At 43.9% G+C, this 22,035-nt stretch overlaps 2 protein-coding genes across 2 annotated transcripts; both read right to left on the minus strand.

Moving 5' to 3' along the window:
* Window positions 1-1,538: 1,538 nt before the first annotated feature.
* Window positions 1,539-10,977, minus strand: LOC108922791 (tripartite motif-containing protein 16-like). Its single transcript, XM_029255076.1, has 7 exons — window positions 10,949-10,977; window positions 5,966-6,567; window positions 5,608-5,703; window positions 3,896-4,129; window positions 3,584-3,743; window positions 2,921-2,980; window positions 1,539-2,464 (listed from the first exon to the last, which is right to left on the minus strand). The coding sequence occupies exons 2-7, from the start codon at window positions 6,554-6,556 to the stop codon at window positions 1,959-1,961; spliced, it is 1,647 nt and encodes a 548-aa protein (XP_029110909.1). The 5' UTR covers window positions 6,557-6,567; window positions 10,949-10,977; the 3' UTR covers window positions 1,539-1,958.
* A 3,450-nt stretch (window positions 10,978-14,427) lies between these two features.
* LOC108922756 (stonustoxin subunit beta-like) lies at window positions 14,428-16,327 on the minus strand (the record flags this gene model as incomplete). The annotated part of the gene is made up of 2 exons (XM_029254523.1): window positions 14,428-14,999; window positions 16,267-16,327. Coding segments are annotated over 2 exons (633 nt in total), but the record flags the coding sequence as incomplete, so codon positions are not given.
* Between the last annotated feature and the right edge of the window lie 5,708 nt (window positions 16,328-22,035).

Below are 22,035 nucleotides of genomic sequence, written 5' to 3' on the forward strand. Positions count from 1 at the left end.
ACACACACACACACATTTTCAGAACCGCTTGTCCCATACGGGGTCACGGGGAACCGGAGCCTACCCGGTAACACAGGGCATAAGGCCGGAGGGGGAGGGGACACACCCAGGACAGGACGCCAGTCCGTCGCAAGGCACCCCAAGCGGGACTCAAACCCCAGACCCACCGGAGAGCAGGACTGAGGTCCAACCCACTGCACCACCGCACCCCCTTATTGAACAAACATTTACATATTTTTCATGGATTTAAGAGATCAGGGGAGAAGTGAATCCAAAAGAGGTGAGTTTTGAGACACTTCTTAAATTTAATAGAGATTCAGCAGTTCTGAGTCAAAGGGCAAGGTCATTCAACCACCTCAGATCCACAACAAAGAACCTTGGTGCTTTTGGATGTCTTGTGTGTGGGAGCTTTCTTTGCTTCCATTAGCTGTGTTACTGAGTGAGTGAACAGAACAAACTAAATCAGCTGTAGAAAACTGTGGTTCATGCACCCTACATACTTTCATTGGCTAACATAAAATCTGGTAAAAAAAAGAGACTCTGCTAGTAGCCAGGACTGGGATGTTTGTAAATACAAAGTGACCTCCTGTAGCTACATTTATAAATCATTTGTATTCTCAGCGGGGGGGGAAGGGGTGCAGTGGCACAGTGGGTTGGACCGGGTCCTGCTCTCTGATGGGTCTGGGGTTTGAGTCCCACTTGGGGTGCCTTGCGATGGACTGATGTCCTGTCCTGGGTTTGTCCCCTCCCCTTCCAGCCTCATGCCCTCTGTTGCTGGGTTAGGCTCTGGCCCCCTGTGACCCTGTATGGGATAAAGTGATTCAGGCAGTGTGTGTGTTCTTAGTGATCATTAATGGATTGTTGAAGTGATGATGATGATGGTTCCTCAACATTTTTGCTGGATAGCTGGTAGCTTGGTAGAGTCACTACCTTTGGACAAAAAAAGTTGCAGGTTCAACTTCCAACTGTTGAATTCTTGAGCAAGGTCTTACCCTAAATTGTTCTGGTAAAGTTCCTTAGCGTGTAAATTACTTTGGGAGGGGTTAAACATCACCTCAACGAATAAATGTGTACTTCAGTTCAGGTGGGATATAATATTTCTGAAGAAATACAATACAACAAAAATTTTCCAAAAAAATATTTTTATTTAGGTCATTAGAAACTCCAAGCAAAATGGCTGCAGATGGAAAGTTTATTAATTAAGTTTTTCTACCATTCAGGCAAATTCTATAAGCTATTATTAACATCCTGTGTTGCAGTCAATTCCTACTCTTTTGTACCACTAAGAGAGAGATTAAGTTGAACCGGAAGCGAGTCCTAAAAATGTATGAAATACAAAGCCAGAGTTCTACGGACAATTCAAATTCCAGGCTCACACATCCAAAGCGTACATACCAACCAATGCCAACAACCACTTGTCCTGAGCCGGGTAGTGGCGAGCCGGAGCCTATCCCGGAAACACAGGACACAAGGCTGAAGGGGGAGGGAAATACACCTCGATGGGATGCCAGTCCATCACAGGGCACCCCCATGCAGAACTCGGACCCCCAGACCCACCACACAGTGGGCACCAGCCAAACCCACTGTGCCACCCTACCCAAAGCATGCATATGGTACATAAATTCACATAATCTAAGAAGTCTTAGAAAAATCTAATAAATAGAAAATTGATTTACTGCTTCAAGACAAAGTGTATTTGCTTTTGTAAACCATTTAGAGAATATGACCATATTCATTCTTACTAAATTATTCTCCACTTAATGCCAGTTTACTGGCTCTTACTCCACATGTCATTCATGTCATATGAATCACAATCATACCCTGTGGTGGACTGGCGTCCTGTCCAAGGTGTGTACCCCCCGCCCCCACAGCCTTAGTCCAATGATTTCGGAAAATCCTCCAGATCACCACAACCATGATCAGAATAAGTGGTTATTGTAATTGGAGAAATGGATGAATCATAACTGGACGTAACTATTTGAGTATAATGAAAACCCAGGATAGAGGGGCTCAGTGAAGGTGGTCTGGACCCTATGGAGGAGGGTCATGGTGCCAGAAACACTGTAGAAGGACAGAGCTCCTGCCCTGTGGTCCAGGTAAACTCCTATTTTGAAGGAACGGGTAAAAGGTAATACAGCTGATTTGCTATTATGATAGAAATAGTAACTGTTTGGAGAGCAGAACAAACTCCAGGATTTATCATTGCATCTGAAGTTTCCAACTCCTTCTTTCCTATTGACCCCTTTATAGGCCACTGCAATATCAATTCCACCATTTCCACTCCACTGAACCTCCCAGTAGCAGCATCCAGTCAGACCCTCCCTACAGAGCACTTGTGGAAGATTCACAAATCTCTCGGCGTGATTAGGACGTGACTGGGTTTGTCCTGCAGCAACATACTTGTCTCCGTTCAGACGCAGGCTGGTACTTGCAGTATTTTCATCCAGTGTGACTGAACTGGTGTCTGTAGAAAAAGTTACATTTTTATAAATATGTCAGATTGTAGACTGATCTGCACATTATCAAAATTTCAAGGAAATTATGCTCAGATGTCATACTTTTGTTTAACAGCTTATAGGGTTAGTTGTCATTATACTGCAGGGTTAAATGCAGTTTTCTACCTTATCTTCCATGAACGGTACAATCCAAGGTTTTCTTTGCAAAGTCATATGATGAAACCTTACATATTGAGAGACATATTTTGCTGGGGATTGGCATTAAAAGTATCCTTACATGTTTGGGGGTGTGGTATTTCTACAATGATACCTCTTATTGACACTGAAATAGTTCAAAAATGCAAGAAAGTACATTTACTTAGAAATAATTCTTTCACAATTTCAGTGTTAGAACCAGAATGAAAAAGAAGAGGAAATGTCCACAAAGAGAGGAAAAATCACTTATGCTAGAGTGACAAACTTACACTGTAAGAATTCCTCTCGAGTCTTGGGATTTAGTGGTAAAAAAATAGAGAGTTCAGTCACTGTGGAGACAAACAGTGTTAGTCCTCAGAATAAACAGTAAGGAATAATGCAAAGCAAGCATCATTTAAAAAAATTCTGAAGATCAAGAGTGTAATTTTAATAGTCCTGAATGAATTTATTTAAAAAATGTATCACTTGTTTATTATGTGGTCCTTTGTAAAATGAACTTGTCAAGAACGGTGTTAATCCTCAGAATAAAGAAGGAAGGAATAATGCACAGTGAATGTTATTTACAAAATATCTGAGTGGGCAAAACAACTTTAATAAGCATGAATGAATGTGCTTTTAAACAACTGGCCTGCACACTATCTCCAATTTTTCATTTAACAATTTTTATTGCATTGTAAATTAGTTTAATTCAAATTTGTTCTCAAACATGTTTTTTTTTTCCTTCCAGATTAATGAAACTCTATTATACTAAACAAAAACACCTTACGTTTTGTCTTTGTAGTTTTCTCCGAAATTGTTGGGTGAAGTTAATGATTAGGTGAGAAGCAGTGGTCATTAAGGTGTTGTGATCACTGACAAATTAGAGTTAAGTATTCATTAAACTATATAATAAATGGGAGAAACAGCATGAACAAGTCAATTGTCACACAGACCTTGTTTAGAAATTTCTGCCAATTCATTTTGGGATAAATTTTCCAGCTGCTCTTTCAGTTGGGAAACAGTTTTCTTCACGTCCTCAAAAGAGCACTTTGGATTGATATTGATGCTGGGTAATTCTTCAGATCCAGGGGGGGAACACAGAGACTGAAAAGTCTAGAGTGAGAAAATGGTCGTATTTACAGTTTGGGTTAAAGTTGAAGACAATATTAGTTCAAGACACACGTTACTGATGGCATCAGGCCAAAACACAAGAGTAATTAACATAAAGATGCTGCGACTGCCAGTCTGAGAACCAGTGTTGGTACCTGGAGGAAATGGATGTGATCTTCTGAGTGTGAAATCTGCTCCAGTTCAGCATCTCCCTTCTTCAGCTCATCAATCTCCTTCTCCAGTTGGTCCAGGAGACCTTCAGCCTCACTCACTGCAGCTTTTTTTTGGGCTTTGATCACGTCCTTCAGCTCAGAGCGTCTTTGCACAAGAGAGCGGATCATCTCGGTGAAGGTCCTGTCGCCGTCCTCAACTACTTCCTTTGCAGAGCGCTGATGGAGACACAGCCACATTTCAAAGGGCGAGATGCCACAATAGTGCACTGCAATACACGAGATATGGCAAGAAACACGTCGCGGAAAGAAATCAGCACAAATCTTGCTCTCTGAATAGTCACCAAGAACACATAAATCTTCCTCCATCAAGAAAATGCAGAACAATTTATTGAAAAATACAAAGGTAAGTCAAACAGAATCTCCAGTATTTCCAAGAAAATAATTGAGAAACAATAAAAGACTTCCTTGAAAATTATTATACACACACACACACACACATTTTCTGAACCGCTTGTCCCATACAGGGTCACGGGGAACCGCAGCCTACCCGGTAACACAGGGCGTAAGGCCGGAGGAGGAGGGGACACACCCAGGACGGGACGCCAGTCCATCGCAAGGCACCCCAAGCGGGACTTGAACCCCAGACCCACCGGAGAGCAGGACCCGGTCCAACCCACTGCGCCACTGCGCCCCCTTATATATATATATAAAATATTATTTATTTATTATTATCATGAACACAGTTTTCTAATACATATACTAAGTGTCATCATAAATTTGGAGACAATATACCGTGATTGCCGGACTATAAGCCGCTACTTTTATCACACGCTTTGAACCCTGCGGCTTAAACAACGATGCGGTTAATCTATATATTTTTACGGGCTAACGGCCTATAGCGGGCGCTCTAGCAGGAAGCGCAAGAGCGTGACAGACAGGCAGGAGAAATAATGCGCTGAGGAAGTCGCTAGTTTGATTGACACACGTTAATTGTGTTTTGAACAGTCATTTTGCGCGTCATTCTGAGGCTGTTCAATTCCGACACTGAAGACGACGAATTCAGTGGTTTTAGTGAGGAAGATGAAGAGAGCGATCAATGGCTTTTTTAAAAGGCTAACGATCAACAGCTGGTAGGCTTGTTATTTTTTTAACCGGCATGTTACTATAATGTAATTTCACTGCTGCGTTACTGCCGTGTTAAGGCACTGTTCGGAAAAAAGCCGGCATGGTTATCTCATTTTACTGCTGTGTTTAGTAATTAAACATTTAAAAAAATCTATGTACCATCTTTCTGTGTACCATAAAGATATCGTGGTTCAGTGTGAACCTGCGGCTGATAGGCAGGCGCGGCTTATGGTCAGGTGCGGCTTACGTGTGTAATTTTTCTTAAATTTTATGAAATTTGGGTGGTGAGGCTTATAGTCAGGTGCGCTCTATAGCGCGGAAAGTACGGTAAATATATATCTTTACTGAAAGTCAATGGTGGGTCTGTGCTGATGAACCATCCCACAAAACGAATCGCATCACGGCACACTACTCTCCTACAGTGCAGACGGGAAGGGAAGTTCCCATGTTAACAAGAGTAAAACGTTGCTGTTGCTGCAACTTCAGCAAAGCTCACAGGTGCATTTGCAAACAGTTTGATACTTTTTGACTGTCCTTCCTAACGTTAATGTCGTTCAGTCCATACTCACTGTGAGTGAGTCCACAGCCTGTCTGAGCTCCTGCAGCTCCTCCTCTCTGTCCTTGATTTTTTTCTGGAATTTCTTTTGTAAGGATCCCAGCTGTTCCTTTTGGACATAAATACATCCGGGTTATTTTATCGTTTTTGTTATTAGGGAAGTTAACAGTATAAAGGTGAATCAACAAGTACAATAAAAGAAATAGGTTTTTACGATCTATTTCTACTGGCAATTTTAAATTGTACTCATTTAGCAAATGCTTTTTTATACAGACTAAATTCTAAAGGTATTTAGAATTATTTCCTCATTCATACAGGGTGGCAATTTTGAATCTCAGAAAAAATGCGGTATACAGATAGTCATCATTTACCTGTTTCTCGCTCCTCTCTGCAGCGATGGAAACTGTATCGTGCCCCTTGTGTTCATCCATTGTACACAGCAGACAGATACACTGCTGATCAGTGCGACAGTAAACCTGTAACACAATATCATGATGGGAGCAGATCTTGTCCTGCAGTTTTCCAGTGGCATCAATCAACTTGTGTCTCTTTCCTGGGTTGAGCTTGTTGTGAAGTTTTAGATGGGTTTCACAGTATGAGGCCAGACACACCAGACAGGACTTGATAGCCTTGTTCTTCCTCCCAGTACACACATCACACACCACATCTCCAGGCTCAGCATAACAGTTATCAGGAGAAGGAGTCTCGACTCCAGTCTTCTTCAGTTTCTTCAGCACTTCGGCCATCACAGCATTTACGTTCAGAACAGGTCTTGGTGCGAAGGTCTGTCTGCACTGAGGACAGCTGTTGGCTCCAGCTTTGCCCTCCTGATCCCAGGTTCCCTTAATACAGCCCATACAGTAACTGTGTCCACAGGGAATAGTGACTGGATCCTTCAGTAGATCCAGACACACCGAACAGTTAAACTGGTCTTCATCCAGGAGATCTCCAGCTTCAGCCATGTTACTGCAGTCTGCATGGGGCACAGAGAGAGAGAAAGAGTAGAAGAGGTAAGTTTCGTTTCTCTGAAACGAGCAGTTTCCCGATTCAGCCCAGAGCTGCAGCGGGAGGGGTGCTGGACTTCGGCCAAGCTCAGAGCTTGCAGGCACAGAGCACGTGGATGACGGTACTGTTCTGTCTTTCGAGTCAAAAAAAGGCACAGAGAAGTTACGGTGATCTGCATTCTGTTGGAATTACACACAGTCTCCCCTCACCTTACAAATTTAATGTGTTCCTGACAGAATCCCCTCTAAGGTGAATTCTCATCATTCCAAGACAGACAGACGGAAACACACACATTTTCTGAACCGCTTGTCCCATACGGGGTCGCGGGGAACCGGAGCCTAACCCGGCAACTCAGGGCGTAAGGCTGGAGGGGGAGGGGACACACCCAGGAAGGGACGCCAGACCCACCGGAGAGCAGGACCCGGTCCAACCCACTGCGCCACCCCGCCCCCCTATTCCAAGATATCATTATCTTTCATTTTAATGGAAAATATGTTTAGTCAATCCCGAGCCCCAAAACTAACACCCATTTTTTACTAAAAATATCAACAAACCCCATTAAAAAAGGACCCAATTACTTCAGTAGTTAACATTAGTTTTCTTCATTAGTTACTTTAAAGATTCTGTACAATTCTGGATATTTGTTCTTACAGTACAAAATGTAGGTTTCCCATGGGTTCCCTGAATTCTTTATACAATCTAAACAAGTTTGTCGCAACCACACCCACACCTTAACCAGCAGCACCTGACTCCGATTAAGCACACACAGACATACACAGACACACACACATTGACTGAAACCGCTTGACCCAAACCGGGTCGCAGCAAACCGGAGCCTAACTCGGCAACACAAGTCGCAAGGCTAGACGGGGAGGGGACGCACCCGGGATGGGATGCCAATCTGTCGCAAGGTACCACAAGCAGGACTCAAATCCCAGATCCGCCAGAGACCAGGACCCAGTCAAATCCCCTGGGCCACCGCGCCCCCTCCGATTAAGCACCAGACTTTAACTGGAGCACTTGGCTACAAAAACCACCACTCGAGCACTCCCCACCTGCAGAACCTCTCCTGAGACAACCATCTCCTCTGCGCTCCCAAACTTACCTCACCTTACGGTTCCCATATCCTTTTTTTCCATTGTTCTCCCGTCCCGTCTGCAGGACTGTCTCGGACTATGCTCTGCAGTTCCGACATCCTTTCTGGAGCCACACAGTGGAACCTGGCAGTACTACTAATGTGCTTCCAGCGGGGTCTGAATCCCCATCTCCAAACCAAGCTTGCTTACTGGGGCGAAGACTGGACCCCGGACCAGTACATAAAGAACACCATCGCCCTGGACAACCTGGCCCATGAGTGCCTGCAACATCCTTGGCCGACCACAAGGGACCCTGCCTCTCTGATGTCCCAACACCCTTGGGAGTCAATCAAGGGCGCCTGACGCCCACTGAGACAGCAACGCCTCCAAGAGGGGCTTTGCCTCTACTGCGGCAGCTCCAGCCACTTACGTGCAACCTGCCCTGAGCAGCCCTCCATGGCAGTTCCCCAGACACAGTTTTCAGTAAGTGATCCTCTCCATCCTGCATCACGGCTAAATGTTCTCATTGTCTTGTGTTGGGGAGAGGGAGCTCACCAAATCGTCACGTGTGCACTTGTAGACTTGAGCGGCCAGCGGCTTTATGGACATCACTTTTGCGAACTCACACGGCATTCCCACATGGGACTGTGACAGGACATTAGGAATCAGTGCACTCAATGGGTAACCGCTGGGGAAGGACATAATGGATTCCCGTACCGACATACTAGGGCCTCAGGTAGGGGCGTGCCACAAGGAGGCGCTCTCCTTTTTTCTTATTAAGTCCCCTCACAACCAGATTGTCCTGGGATACACCTGGCTGGCCCTACATGACCCCACGTTCTCCTGGAGCACAGGAGAACTGGTTTCTGGGGGAAAGCCGTGCACATCCTCCTGTTTGTCATTTCCCTGTAGAGCCACCACTATCGAGGGCCCTGGGTCCGCACAGCCTCTGGCAGCCCCGAGAGAATATGGAGGTCTTCAGTAAGTCCTGGACATCTGCCCTGCCTCCACATCGGCCATGAGACTGTGCGCTCAACCTCCTGCTGAGAACTTCCTCTCCGAGAGATCATTTATACCTATTGTCCCTTTCTGAGCAGAGGGCCATGGAAGAGTATGTGACCAAAGCCTTGGCCTTAGGAATAATCAGACCTACCTCTCCAGCCTCTGCAGGTTTTTTCTTTATGGGAAAAGAGGACAGTGGGCTGCATCCATGTACATTCACATTTATTCATTTAGCAGACGCTTACCTCCAAAGCGACATACATCTCAGCAAAAATACAATTTGTGCATTACATTTGTGCTTTTTATTATCTGTGTCTTGTCACTGTCATTCTGTCTGCGCTGTGGAAGTTCCTGTCACCAAAACGAATTCCTTGTATATGCAAACATACTTGGCAATAAAGCTCATTCATTCATTCATTCATTCACATTAAGAGAAAGAGACATAGCTGCAGACATGTGATTAAGTATGTATAGATTATCGACTCACTTCTCTTTTGTCCGCCAATCGACCGACCATTCACCTGTCCCCGACCACAAGAGCAAGTCTGATCCCTTAATACTGACTAAACGATTCTGTACTTGGGTCCAGCCTCCTCCGTGTCCTCTGTTCCAGATGACAACATTTCACCTGAACTGATGACTCTGAACAGCCCGCTGCTTACACTGTATCAAAAGCCAAAAACCCATGTCTAACCCTGTCATCACAAATACATTATGGAAAATGCTATGAAAATTAGAGTAATAGAACACATAATACTAAACGTGTGTATAAAAATATAAAGACAGATACGAAGACAAATATACATATTAATGCCCCCCCCCCCACATTCACCTGTGTTTGCATGTGTTCTGTCCAGAATCCCTGGTGTCCTCCCATACCCCAAAGTCATGTGTTTTAAGTTAACTGGTGATTGTAAATTGCTGAAAGTGTGTGTGTATCTAGCAGTGTAAGTCACATAAGATAAAATTGTCCACTATGTAGAAATTAATAATCACTGTAGCAAACTGCTAAAAGAATAAACGTACATGTAAATCCAAGGAAAAAAAAATCCAAATCTGGCCCTTTTCAGTGCATAGAAATCCCTTAAATTTAAAACCCCAGCAGCTCCAAAAAAAGGTTGGGAGAGTATGGAAAACGTTAATAAAAACAAAAAGGCGTGATTTGTGCATTTACTTTGACTTGTGTTCAGACAAAAAGGGAAGCCTGTATTTTCATGTTTTACCTAATCAGGTGCATGATATGATTTGATTGTTTTTTGAAAACACGTGTAGCCCATCCACTCAATTCTGGTGTTTTCGGAGGTGCATCACACACAGAATGTCACAACACCCAGTTAAATTTAAACCCAAAGAACATTTTTAAATATAAAACTACTAATGATCCACACATATAAACATACACATCCGAGCGAGAACGAACCCAAACCGGCTCGCTCTCCGAGCCCCGGCTCCTCAAAAAAAACATAAAAAACTCCCTTTTTCTCCATCCATGTTGTTTTCCAACACTCTCCTTCTTCAGCTTTTTCCCTGCCACAGTGAGACTCATGGCATAACTACATAAGGACTGATTTAAGATTCCAGCTACCTATAAAGTGCAATATTTAACCTCCACGGGGATAATAATAATATTATGTACAATAACCAGTGGAGCATTAACATTATTATTAACATAACTCTAGTGTTCTCGTCAAGGTGTAACAACCGCAGACACAAAACTCCATAAGAGACGAGTCGTCGTTGTATTTTTTGAGACTTTACTGATGACTCCTTCACCAAGACATGGAGTGAAAACTATAACCAAAATACAAAAAAATAAAGCAATTCAATTTACAAAAATAATACAAATAGTCTGTATCAGTATTTTACATAACAAAACACACACACACACACACACACACACACACACACACATTTTCAGAACCGCTTGTCCCATACGGGGTCGCGGGGAACCGGAGCCTACCCGGCAACACAGGGCGTAAGGCCGGAGGAGGAGGGGACACACCCAGGACGGGACGCCAGTCCGTCGCAAGGCACCCCAAGCGGGACTCGAACCCCAGACCCACCGGAGAGCAGGACTGTGGCCCAACCCACTGCACCACCGCGCCCCCCCATAACAAAATATATTATACACATGGCAAACATAACCACAGCTTACATGTACATGTTCGTTTGTAAAACACTCTTAGAACGTAAATTATTCTATATTTTTATTATAAAATAATTCTTAATATCCTATCTTTAAACTCTAAATAATAAATTCCAGTCACTTACGACTTAATTTCTCAGTCCTTAGCTGTGGATGCAATCATATCCTTGTGCTTCCGGCCATGTGGCTTCCTTGTTTTTCCTGGTCTGACAACCGGAAGTGAGGCGCTCGGAAAAACAGGAAGTGATGTTCTCAATTTTGAATGAACTTTATCGACAAAGGAAAATGATCCAAACCCCAAAAATGAACTAATAATGTCTTCTAGACATGACATTAACCATTAGCCTGTTAATATTATTTTTAACAGTATTATTGTAGTCTTTACTGTGTATTTCACTGTATATTGGATATTTTACTGTGTACTTTGCGTGTGTTTTGTGTGTATTGTGCATTTTATTCTTGCCCCCCCTTGGGCCCTTCCCTTGTTAGTATTTGTTCCCTTTTTTAATAGTATTTGATTTCCTTCTTTTTCAGTATTTACCTTCATTTTACTTATTGGATTATTGTAGTTTTAGTGTGTTTATTGTGTACATGTTGCTTATACGTTTGACTTTTTCAGCATCACACAAGAATTCCTATGTGCCCGGACGATGTGGACGTGTACAAATCATGGCAAATGAAGTTCTAAAGTTCTAAATTCCTCCCTGTCCTGTGGGGTCGCGAGCCCTTACTTTCCCACCCAGCACCGATCGATCAGCAGTCCCTAATGCCATTTTTCCTGCCAATAAACACCGAAAAAAGCTTACAATACAGGAACAAAAAAGAACATCGGTTACAAAACCCTAACCCTCTCCAGTCCATATACAACTATTTGACACCAATAAACTTTACACCCCAAATTACAACAGGGAACAGATTGCGTAGGGGCTATGCATGTTTCTCTTCAAAAACAAATTCGTAAGGTATAATTTACAGGATTATTGTAAATTATCTTGCTTATAGAGCATGTACACTGTAGCTGTAAGTTTAATAGAGACGACGTGCTTGTAAAATTAGAATGCATGTCAGTTGATACATTGACTAGGCCGTCGTGCCTCCTTCAGTTGAGAAACGTAGCTAATTTAAGGCAATTCCTATGTATACAAGATGCTGAGAAACCTGCTTTCATGCTTTTGTTTCAAGCTGGCTGGTATTGTAATGTGTTATTGTCAGGTTGTCCACACCGGACTGTATCCAGGCTACAGTTGGTACAAAACGCTGTTGCAGGAATTGTCACTCGAACTAGGCTAGGAAGTGTGACCATATAACACCGGTACTTAAATCATTACATTGGCTCCCAATTACATTTAGAATTTATTGTAAAATCCTACTTTTGACCTATGAAGCAGTAAATCCCATTGTTCTGGCTTACCTTTGTGAGATTACAGATTCTTATATTCTAAGACAGTGTTCATTGGATGCAGGTTACCTTAAAGCACTTGTGATTGATACGAGCTCATCAAAGAGTCATCATTTACTAACAATTTCTTTCTTGTTGAGCATTGTTTCCCTAACATAAGACCGGAGGAGGCTGACCGGCCATCATACCAGCACCGCATGTTGACTGAGGCTGATGACCCCCTGCCATGATGGACCAGACATGTCTTTGTCAACTGGGGCATAAAGTGAACACTCATGTACAATGTTATTATTACTATTTAATTCACTTAAAAGTCTTTTTTTAATCTAGAATGCCCTGGGGAGGAGGGGAGGGGTGGTTAGCCACTGGCAGCTGGACATCCAGAGGATTTTTCTCTTTTGACTTTTGATTTGGAGTTTTTTGGTCCTTTCCTGGGGTGCGGTGGCGCAGTGGGTTGGACCCCGCTCCTCCTCTCTGGTGGGTCTGGGGTTCGAGTCCTGCTTGGGGTGCCTTGCGGCGGACTGGCGTCCCGTCCTGGGTGTGTCCCCCTCAGGCCTTACGCCCTGTGTTGCCGGGTAGGCTCCGGTTCCTGTTGTGTTTTACTCAATAAACACACTGAGAATTATATTGTTAACTGGCACGTAGCCTCGTTTAATGTTCACGCTGGGTTTTCACAACCATATGCTTTTTACGTATATCTCCTAAATCCGCTTCCTTACTACGTAGGTATCCTTCCTGTACCTACCGAACACATCTGCCCTCTATAGGTAATAACAGAAACAACAACTGATCACCACAGTTCCCTGTGTCCCTGTATGGGACAAGCGGTTCCGAAAGTGTGTGTGTGTGTGTGTTCCTTTCCTCTGTGGCCAGTGGACATACTTATAGCTTTAATAACTGTAATATTCTAGTTATGCCTTTAAAGGTTCCGCACTCCGTGTCGCTGTGTGAGCAGAACACTCAATAAAAATAAGCTGAATTCAGTTGAACTGAATGTGACTTTTTATTTATTTTTTTTTGTGTATGGTCATCAAAGCAGTGTCAATATCATCAACATCCTTTACAGTTTGCTGAATGAATTTGACCTTCTTGCCAAATAACAGCAATAGCAGCCTGTTTTGAAATCAATATTTAATCATTTGCTTTAGGCTACATTTACATGCACATTTATTCATTTATCAGGTGCTTGTTTCCAAAACGATGTACATCTCACAGAAAAGCACAATGTTTTATGTTTCACATTACAAGGCTAAAGGACATACTCTATTTCTTATTTCTTCAACCTGCATTCCGCTCTTATTTCCTCCTGCATTCAATGAGGCTCTCTAGAAAAGTGTCAAAATGCACAGATGCTGGAAACTAAACACTGTGAATGTCATTGTCTGAAGGAAAATGATACTTTAAATATTTAATAAATACAGTGAATAAATCCATAAATGTTTTATTTAGTTTAGCAGCAAACTTAGCAAAACATAGCTGAGAAGCAACAAAGAGGAAGACTACCAATACTGTTTTTCAGGTTTGTTCACCATTTAGCCACATTATTGACACTACTGGGGTCTTGGATACTATTCAGTTTCCAGAGTTCTGACCACATAAAGAGAGATGAAGCAGAACTGGAAGTGGTTCCTGAAAACACATGCAATGCAAAGCCAGAAATGTTCCTCAAAGTCAAGTTATTTGCCGCTAAGTGTATGTATGACTGTGTATACATGTTCATGCTCTTAGTCTGGTAAAAAAAAAAAAAAAAACATGCCGACACTTACAGGAACACACATCAACAAATAATCATGCGGCACGCCTATGCTGCGGGAGAGGGGGTAGATGAGGAGGAGGGACTTTGACACACCCGGGACTAATAACTGACTTTACTTCATCCTGTCTTCCCAGCAGTGACGGGGGAACATGGAGACCGAAGCCTGAGAACAAGGACGGACCTCAGAAAGACACAGCAGCAAAAACCCACAGCACAGCACAGCAGCTGCACCCAACGTTGGACAAGATCACGTCCCCCGACACGTTGCGAATGAAAAAGGTCACAATTAATCGTCTTACGTCTCCTGCGTGTTTGTGTCACAATCCATTATAGACATGATCCATCATCTGAACTATATTCGTTTTTTTTAAAACTGTTTTAAGTAAATTTCGTTTAACATTTATTCATGCATGTCTAGATATTATTACTTTGCACTGAAAACCTCACCTTTACTGTAAAATTTGCAGTTGAACTGTAGACCCTTTAACTGTATCGCGGTTGTAATATGTCTCAGAAACTTTATGAGAGTATATTGAAAACCCAGGATAGAGGGGTTCAGTGAAGGTGGTCTGGACGCGGTGGAGGAGGGTCATTGAGTCCTTAGAGACACTGTAAAAGGACAGAGTTCCTGCCCTGTGGTCCAGGTAAACTCCTATTGTAGAGGAGGATGGTCCACAAACTGAAGTGGTCTCGCTATTATGTCGAAAAGTATACATTGAGTGAGAGCAGTACAAACTCCAGGATTTCTCATTATATCCCAGACAGGCATTATTATCCTCTCCTTTCCTGCTGATGCCTTTATACGCCACTGCTATCTCAACCCCATCATCCCCACTCCACTGAACCTCCCAGTAACAACGTCCAGACAGACCCTCCCTACACAGCACTTGGGGCAAGGAGTCAAACTTCTCTGTGTTGTTGTCATATTGTATTTTTTTCCCTACTGTTGCATGCCTGTTTCCGTTGGACAGAATCACTTCTGAATTTGCAGTTTTGGGGTTCATCGTGATCCGACAAGCATCTAACGGAAGAGAACAAGAAGGTGTTGGGAAACCCAGGAGCCAGATAGATGCATACAGCAAAGGAAATGTCAAATAGCAGAACAAGAACAAATAGCACAACAAGGACTGTGTGACAAAAGCGTTCAAATCCGATCTTCTGACTGTGTTTATTAAGATCCTTACATGTTACACACTGGTAATGTGGCTGTGTTTTAATATGGCCATTCAAATTCTAGCTCTGCTCCAGGGTCCCACAACTTTGACATTTCTGTCCCCCAGTATTGGTTTAAGAAGCTAAAACTGGCAGATCTCGAATGTGTGTTGTTCCAAGGACAAGGATTATCCGTTTTTTTTTTTTTTTATTATTATATCAACAAGCTCTCAGAAGCAGGCAGTGTGGTGGCATAGTGGGTTGGGCTGGGTCCTGCTCTCCAGTGGGTCTGGGGTTCGAGTCCCGCTTGGGGTGCCTTGCAACGGACTGGCGTCCCGTCCTGGGTGTGTCCCCTCCCCCTCCAGCCTTGTGCCCTGTGTTGCCAGGTTAGGCTCTGGCTCCCCATGACCCTGCTTGGGACAAGTGGTTTTCGACTGTGTGTGTGTGTGTGTGTACTTTGGGGTCTCACTTACTCCTGTACATTTTGGATGTGCTTAACTATGACACTATGTCCTTTCCATGTTTTTTTGACAAACACGTGAAACACAGGCTAATTACTCTTACATACTTTACATAACCTTGTTTTGCAGGTGTGGTCTATACCTCTAGTTCCCTCTGGGAAAACAGGAGATGAATGAATCAAGTGATGAATTTTCTTCTGCTACCTGAAAATTAACATTTGCTCTGGATGATGAGATGTGAACCTGGGGCACATTTTTGGACAATGGACCTCTTATATCATGATACTTGTTCAAACATTTGATATATTGCAGTTTTTTCCCTCTTTTCATACACTGACACGTTTTTCTGGATGCTGCTTGCTTCTTCTTTGCTGTGACCCAGTGTTTTTGATGTTATTAATGAATACACACACACACACACACACACACACACACACACACTTTCTAAGCCGCTTGTCCCATACGGGGTCACGGAGAACCGGAGCCTACCCGGCAACACAGGGCATAAGGCCGGAGGGGGAGGGGACACACCCAGGACGGGACGCCAGTCCGTCGCAAGGCACCCCAAGCGGGACTCGAACCCCAGACCCACCGAAGAGTAGGACCAGGTCCAACCCACTGCGCCACCGCACCCCCTTATTAATGAATAATAAAATTTAAAAAAATTGTACTTACACTTCATGAACTGCTTTCTCTTGTTTGGTTCCAGAGGTCGTACGAGCCAAAGCTCGGCCACTGTGGAGGTATAAAAAACACTCAGATACTCCAAGGCAATGAGGGCAGTTTTTAAATAGTCTTGCACCAACCTTTTGTTGAGATTGTCGTTTTTTTCTCCTTCCACAGTTTGTCCGCTTCATACTTCAGGTCATGTATAGCTCTGCTGATAGCACTAAAAGAGTAATCTGGGTTGATAGTGATGATGGGTAATTCTTCAGCTCCAGAACGGGTACAGAGAGAATGGTATCTCTGTAAACAGGTGTAAGAATGTAAGGTGTTACAAAGGATACAAATATCAGAAACTTTTTTTTGAAAAGGTAAGAAGAAGAAAAGATTGCAGTATGCAAAAGAACATAAGAAATAGAGTGACTGTCAGCGACAACCAGTGGCAGAATGTCTTTGTCATGTCCACACCCGCACCACAATCGACAGCACCTGACACCAATCAAGCACCTGACTGAGCGCTCGCCGTTAAAAGACCCTCCTCAGCTCCTGTACACTTGTGGAATCTCACTGAGACAACCGTCCCTCCTCTGCCATGTCCTGCTCTTCCTCATCCCTTGCTTCCTCTATCCATCCTCCGGCTTCTGACCCTTTGCATCGCCCTCTGACCACGTCCATGGATCCTCGCTCTCACTCTGACCTCCGATTGATTGACTCTTCGCCCGTCCCCAACAACAAGAACTCGCCTGACCCCTTGGTTCCTGACGAACGATCCTGCACTTGGGTCCAGCCGCCCCAGCGTCCTTGGTTCCGCCTGACAGTCTCACAGTATAATGATCCCAAATTTTAATTTTTGCTTCTCAAAGACACCTATCTGTTAGAAGAAGACTTGAAAAAAGGTACGAATGCCTGTCTGAATCCTTCTGTGAAGCATAGTTTCAGCTCTGTCATGGTCTGGGGCTTCGTTCGGCCAATAGAGTAAAAGATCTGCTCAAAATCATTGGAATTACCACAACTGGGAAAAATAAACAGATTTTGATTCATTGTGCAATACCTTCGGGAGAATGACTGAAAGGCAAAAACTTAATCTTTCAGCTCTATAACAACCCCAAACAAGCTTCTACAACAAACAAAAAACAGCAAGACTGAACAAATGAAAGCAACACCTAAATGCAACTCATGAATTATGCAGAGCCAGCCATCCATCCATCCATCCATCCATCCATTTTCTACACCACTTGTTGTTCTAGGATTGCAGTGGCAATAGGGAGAACAGAGAAGCCCAGATGTCCCATGTCTCTGGATCCCCAGCTGTTCCCAGGAACACTGGGACATATAATCTCTCCAGCAGGTCCTGGGCTGACTTTGGGGTCTTGCCCCAGTTAGCCATTCCTGGCATACCTTCAAAGGGAGGCGCCCAAGGGCATCCTTAACAGATGCCCGAATCACCTCAACTGGCTCCTCTTAATGGAGAGGGGTAGCGGCTCTACTCTGAGTTCCTCCTAGATGGCGGGACTCATCACCCTGTCATGGAGAGTGAGTCCCACCACCTTGCGGAGAAAACTCATTTCAGCCCCTTGTATCCGAAATCTTATCTTTCGGTCATTACCTAGAGTTCATGACAATAGGCAAGGGTGGGGACATAAATCGACTGGTAAATACAGAGCTTTGCCTTATGGCTCAGCTTGTCCAGAACCCCACCCAGTGACCTTATTCCAGGCAGGGTAAATGCTGTCTTGTTCAGGTTTGCCATAGCAGTTTTCAAATAATGTTAGTCTGAATCCCCGTCCTGGGTGTGTCCCCTCCCCCTCTGGCCTTACGCCCTGTGTTACCGGGTAGGCTCCGGTTCCCCGCGACCCCGTATGGGGCAAGCGGTTCCGAAAATGTGTGTGTGTGTTAGTCTGAATCTTTACTTGAGACCTGGTCACCATGGGAGACCCTACCAGGAGCATACTGCTCCCGACTATATAGCTCTGGAAATCCCTAGATAATGCAAACCCTTCTGCCACCACAAGGCCCCTATCCAGCAAGGGTTAAGCAGAGCCTTCAAACCCAAAAATTCCCTTGTTTTTGTTCATGCTCTTGCTCCCGGGTCGAAATGTCCATCTGTGAGAATAACTGTGGCCTGGCTGACTGTTAGTAACAAAGTAAAAATGACCATATCCCTGAACAGGGTGCTTACCACAGGCTTTGGTGTTACTGGGACTTTGGTGTTTTTAGATGAAGCGTTACCCTCCTCCTTCAGCTCAGCAATCTCCTGCTCCAGTTGTTCCAGAAGTATTTTAGCTTCACTCACTGCAATATCCTCCTGAACTCTGATGAGAGCTTTCATCTCAGAGCACTTTTTCTCAAAAGAGAAAATCATCTGGGTGAAGGTGCTCTCAGTGTCCTCAATTGCTGCCTGTGCAGAGCGCTGTTGGAGACACGCAGAGAGACACTTTGACTCTGGTCTCCTCACTGTGGAACTGCAATAGAATCCTGATTGAGCCCTCAAATGGCTCTTCTCCTCTGCTCTGTACTCACAGTGAACAAGTCCACAGCCTGTCTCAGCTCCTGCAGTTTTTTCAGTCTCTCCAGGACTCTCTGGTTTTCAGATGACCCTGGATGTTCCTTTGGAAGAAGAAAGTGCATTTAGTCCATCAGTATTTTGTCAGTCAACACAACCCTGTTACTGAAAATGGATGGATGGATAATTTTTCAGTCGTACTACAGACATTACACTACGGACATATTCATTTACCTCGTGCTTTTCTCCTAAGCACCTCACATTGTTAAGCTATTTACAGTAATCCTCCCAACTCCTAACTGGACATCCCACGTTACACCTCATCCCAAAGATGGCAAAGTCTCCATCTCCTCTTCTTTGTCAAAAACTTCCAGTGTGTCCATAACAACCTTCTTAACTTGTGTAGTTTCAGACAGTCCTTGCTCAGTGGTCTCTGCTGTGACTTATTATTTTCCCTTTCTGAGAGTGATAAAACTTGTACTTAGAACGAGCTGTCAGAATCTGGCCTCTGGAGTGGAGACAAAATTTTATGCACAATTTTCAAGCTATTTAGCCATTTCAACAGCAGAGCCTTTTTAACTGCATCACATACACTTTCTGAACTGCTTGTCCCATATGGGGTTGTGGGGAACCGGAACCTAACTCGGCAACTCAGGGCATAAGGCTGAAGAGGGAGGGGACACACTCAGGACGGGACGCCAGTCCGTCACAAGGCACCCCAAGCAGGACTCGAACCCCAGACCCGCCGGACAGTAGGACCCCGCCAAGCCTGCCTCACCACAGCACCCCCTTCCTTCAGTATTTAACTTTTTTAAAAAATAAAACACACATCTGATAAACCTGTAGCTGTGCACCACATGCAGACAGACATACCTTGTCCTCTAGTTGTCCAATGGGGTCAGTAAGTTTATGGTCCTTTCTCGGGTGAAGTTTGTTGTGAAGATTCAGGTCAGCTTCACAGTACGAGGCGAGACACACCAGACAGGACTTGACAGCTTTCTTCTTTCTCCCGATACACACATCACACTCCACATCTCCAGGTCCAGCGTAGCAGCGATCAGGAGGAGCAGCTTGGGCTTCTGCCTTCTTCACTTTCTCCAGCACTTCAGCCAACATGGTGTTTCTTCCCAGAACAGGTCTTGGTGTGAAGGTCTGCCTGCACTGAGGACAGCTGTAGACACCAAGGCTATCAGCCCGATCCCAGCAGTCTTTAATACAGTCCATACAGTAACTGTGTCCACAGGGAGTAGTCACTGGATCCTTCAGTGGATTCTGACAGATTGGACAGCTGAACTGGTCCTGCTCCATTGTAGTGTTTTCAGCTTGAGCCCTTCTGTTGTGCTCCCTGTGAGGGATAGATGTGGATAAGTTTCAGTTTCAGTTTCCCAGGAGCAGAGAAAGTGACTGGAAAATCGCTCTGTGGTGTGGTGTCTTTCTCCTTGTCATTGTAGTCTCCTTTTCATCATGGGCTCCAGGTGTCAGAACACCATAGAGGTAATTCCCATGTCTCACTACCTAACTGGTTGTGAGACAGTGTTTTCTTCCACACGGAGCTGCTGCATGGTGCTCATTGATAACACAAAAACAGCTCTGGTTTTTGTCTGGATTTCATCACTTTAAATGATGAAAATGAATTATATTAGTTGCCATGATGTGGAATTCTTTGGGTGATGAATGTACATTAATTGTGATGTATTTGCGGTCCAGCACTAATGAATGGGTAGGCGTGCATTGTGCTCTCACAATGAAAACTGGAGGTGAGAGGTGTGGAGATGTGACTATGAGTTTCGCCATAAGGGCAGAATATGATTCACACTCTTATTCGGCTTCTTGCTAAAACGTAATTTCACTTCAAAATGAAATGCTCATAAAATGATGACCCGTCCTGGGTGTGTCCTCTCCCCCTTCAGCCTTGCGTCTTGTGTTGCTGGGTTAAGTTCTGGTTCGCCATGACCCTGCTCGGGACAAGCGGATACAGACGTGTGTGTGTGTGTGTGTGTGTGTGAGATTAAATGATGAGACCTAAATTAAAGTGAGGAAACAGTATTTGCTGCTTGAACTTTGTACTTCATCACTGAAGGTCACACTTCTGAGATAAAATTATAGACTGTTACTACGCAATAATGTATTTGTGAAAATCTTTGTAGTACAATCCATACAGTAACTGTTTCTGATTGGAATAGTCACCAGGTCCTTCAGTAGATCCATACATAGAACAACAGGACTGGTCCTGATTCAGATTTCCATCTTGTGTCATTTTGCTGAAAGCCCGCAGTTTCAGATTTCACTTTCGTTACAGTGAAACTGGTCACGTGTGTAACAGTAGGAGAAACTTCCTGGTTCTACTGCAGGAGATGTGGTGTTTGATCAAATCCAGGCATGGAGGGGCAGACTGAACAGGAAATGAAGTTTGAGCCATAAAAATTCACAGAGTCACGTGAATGAAAAAGATCGCTGCATTGTGTTAATTTGTTTGCTAAGTATCTGTTTTTATCACTATTATAACTACTACAAATACTTTCTTCATCCTCAGTTAATGTGTGTTACCTTTTCTTTCCGTTCGGTGCTTTTATTGGTTTGCTTTTTAGTGTTGCTCAAAACGACTTCTTGAAAAACATTTTTTTCTTTAAATTCGATATTCAGTATTTTTTGTTATTTTAGCGTTTCTGTAACAAACACGCAGGTGCAGATGCGAAAGTGGACCCAGATCAGAAGTTTAATTCAGAAGTGCCAGTACAGGATTGTGAGCTTGAGGTTAAGAGCTAAGATGTGGTGACTTGGAAAAGAGAAGCTGTTGGGACTCAGGACATAGCACAGGTAGCTTCAACATGTATGGATGTGGACATGGACGTGGACGGATTGTTGACATAGATTGACCTGCCTACATTGGTCATTGGGTATGTTTTTCTGTTCAAGTTTCCCCATTCCTGCCTGTGGTGACACTGGTTTTGTTCTGGGTAAGATGATGGGGAAAAGGTGCAGATGATTTAGTGCCAGGCTTGGGGATCTGCAAGACACACCTCTGACATTCCTGACAATTTATGTAAATTAGAAATTCAATAACTCCTGGAAAAAAGCGATACATTTAAGAGTGATGTCACAGTTTCTCACTGCTGTTGTTGGGCATGAGCTTTAATTCTGTAGTATGCACAAATGAAAAAGAGATGTCACCCAGTCCTAGGGTAGAGGCGCTCCTTGAATTTAGTCTGGGGGTGCCTTGTGGTGAACTGGCATCCCATCCTCAGTGCAGACACACTTTCACGTCAAGACCTGTTCTG

This window comes from Scleropages formosus, chromosome 9, assembly GCF_900964775.1.
Source record: "Scleropages formosus chromosome 9, fSclFor1.1, whole genome shotgun sequence".
In the NCBI taxonomy this organism is placed as follows: Eukaryota; Metazoa; Chordata; class Actinopteri; order Osteoglossiformes; family Osteoglossidae; genus Scleropages; species Scleropages formosus.

What these genes read in the sequence shown, in the direction of transcription:
- LOC108922791 (XM_029255076.1), bottom strand. Translation starts at nt 6,556, where the DNA reads ATGGCTGAAGCTGGAGATCTCCTGGATGAAGACCAGTTTAACTGTTCG. An exon ending in CAGAGAGGAGCGAGAAACAG is followed by an intron (nt 5,704 to 5,965) that starts GTAAATGATGAC and finishes TATGTCCAAAAG; the next exon opens with GAACAGCTGGGATCCTTACA. An exon ending in AGGCTGTGGACTCACTCACA is followed by an intron (nt 4,130 to 5,607) that starts GTGAGTATGGAC and finishes TGTCTCCATCAG; the next exon opens with CGCTCTGCAAAGGAAGTAGT.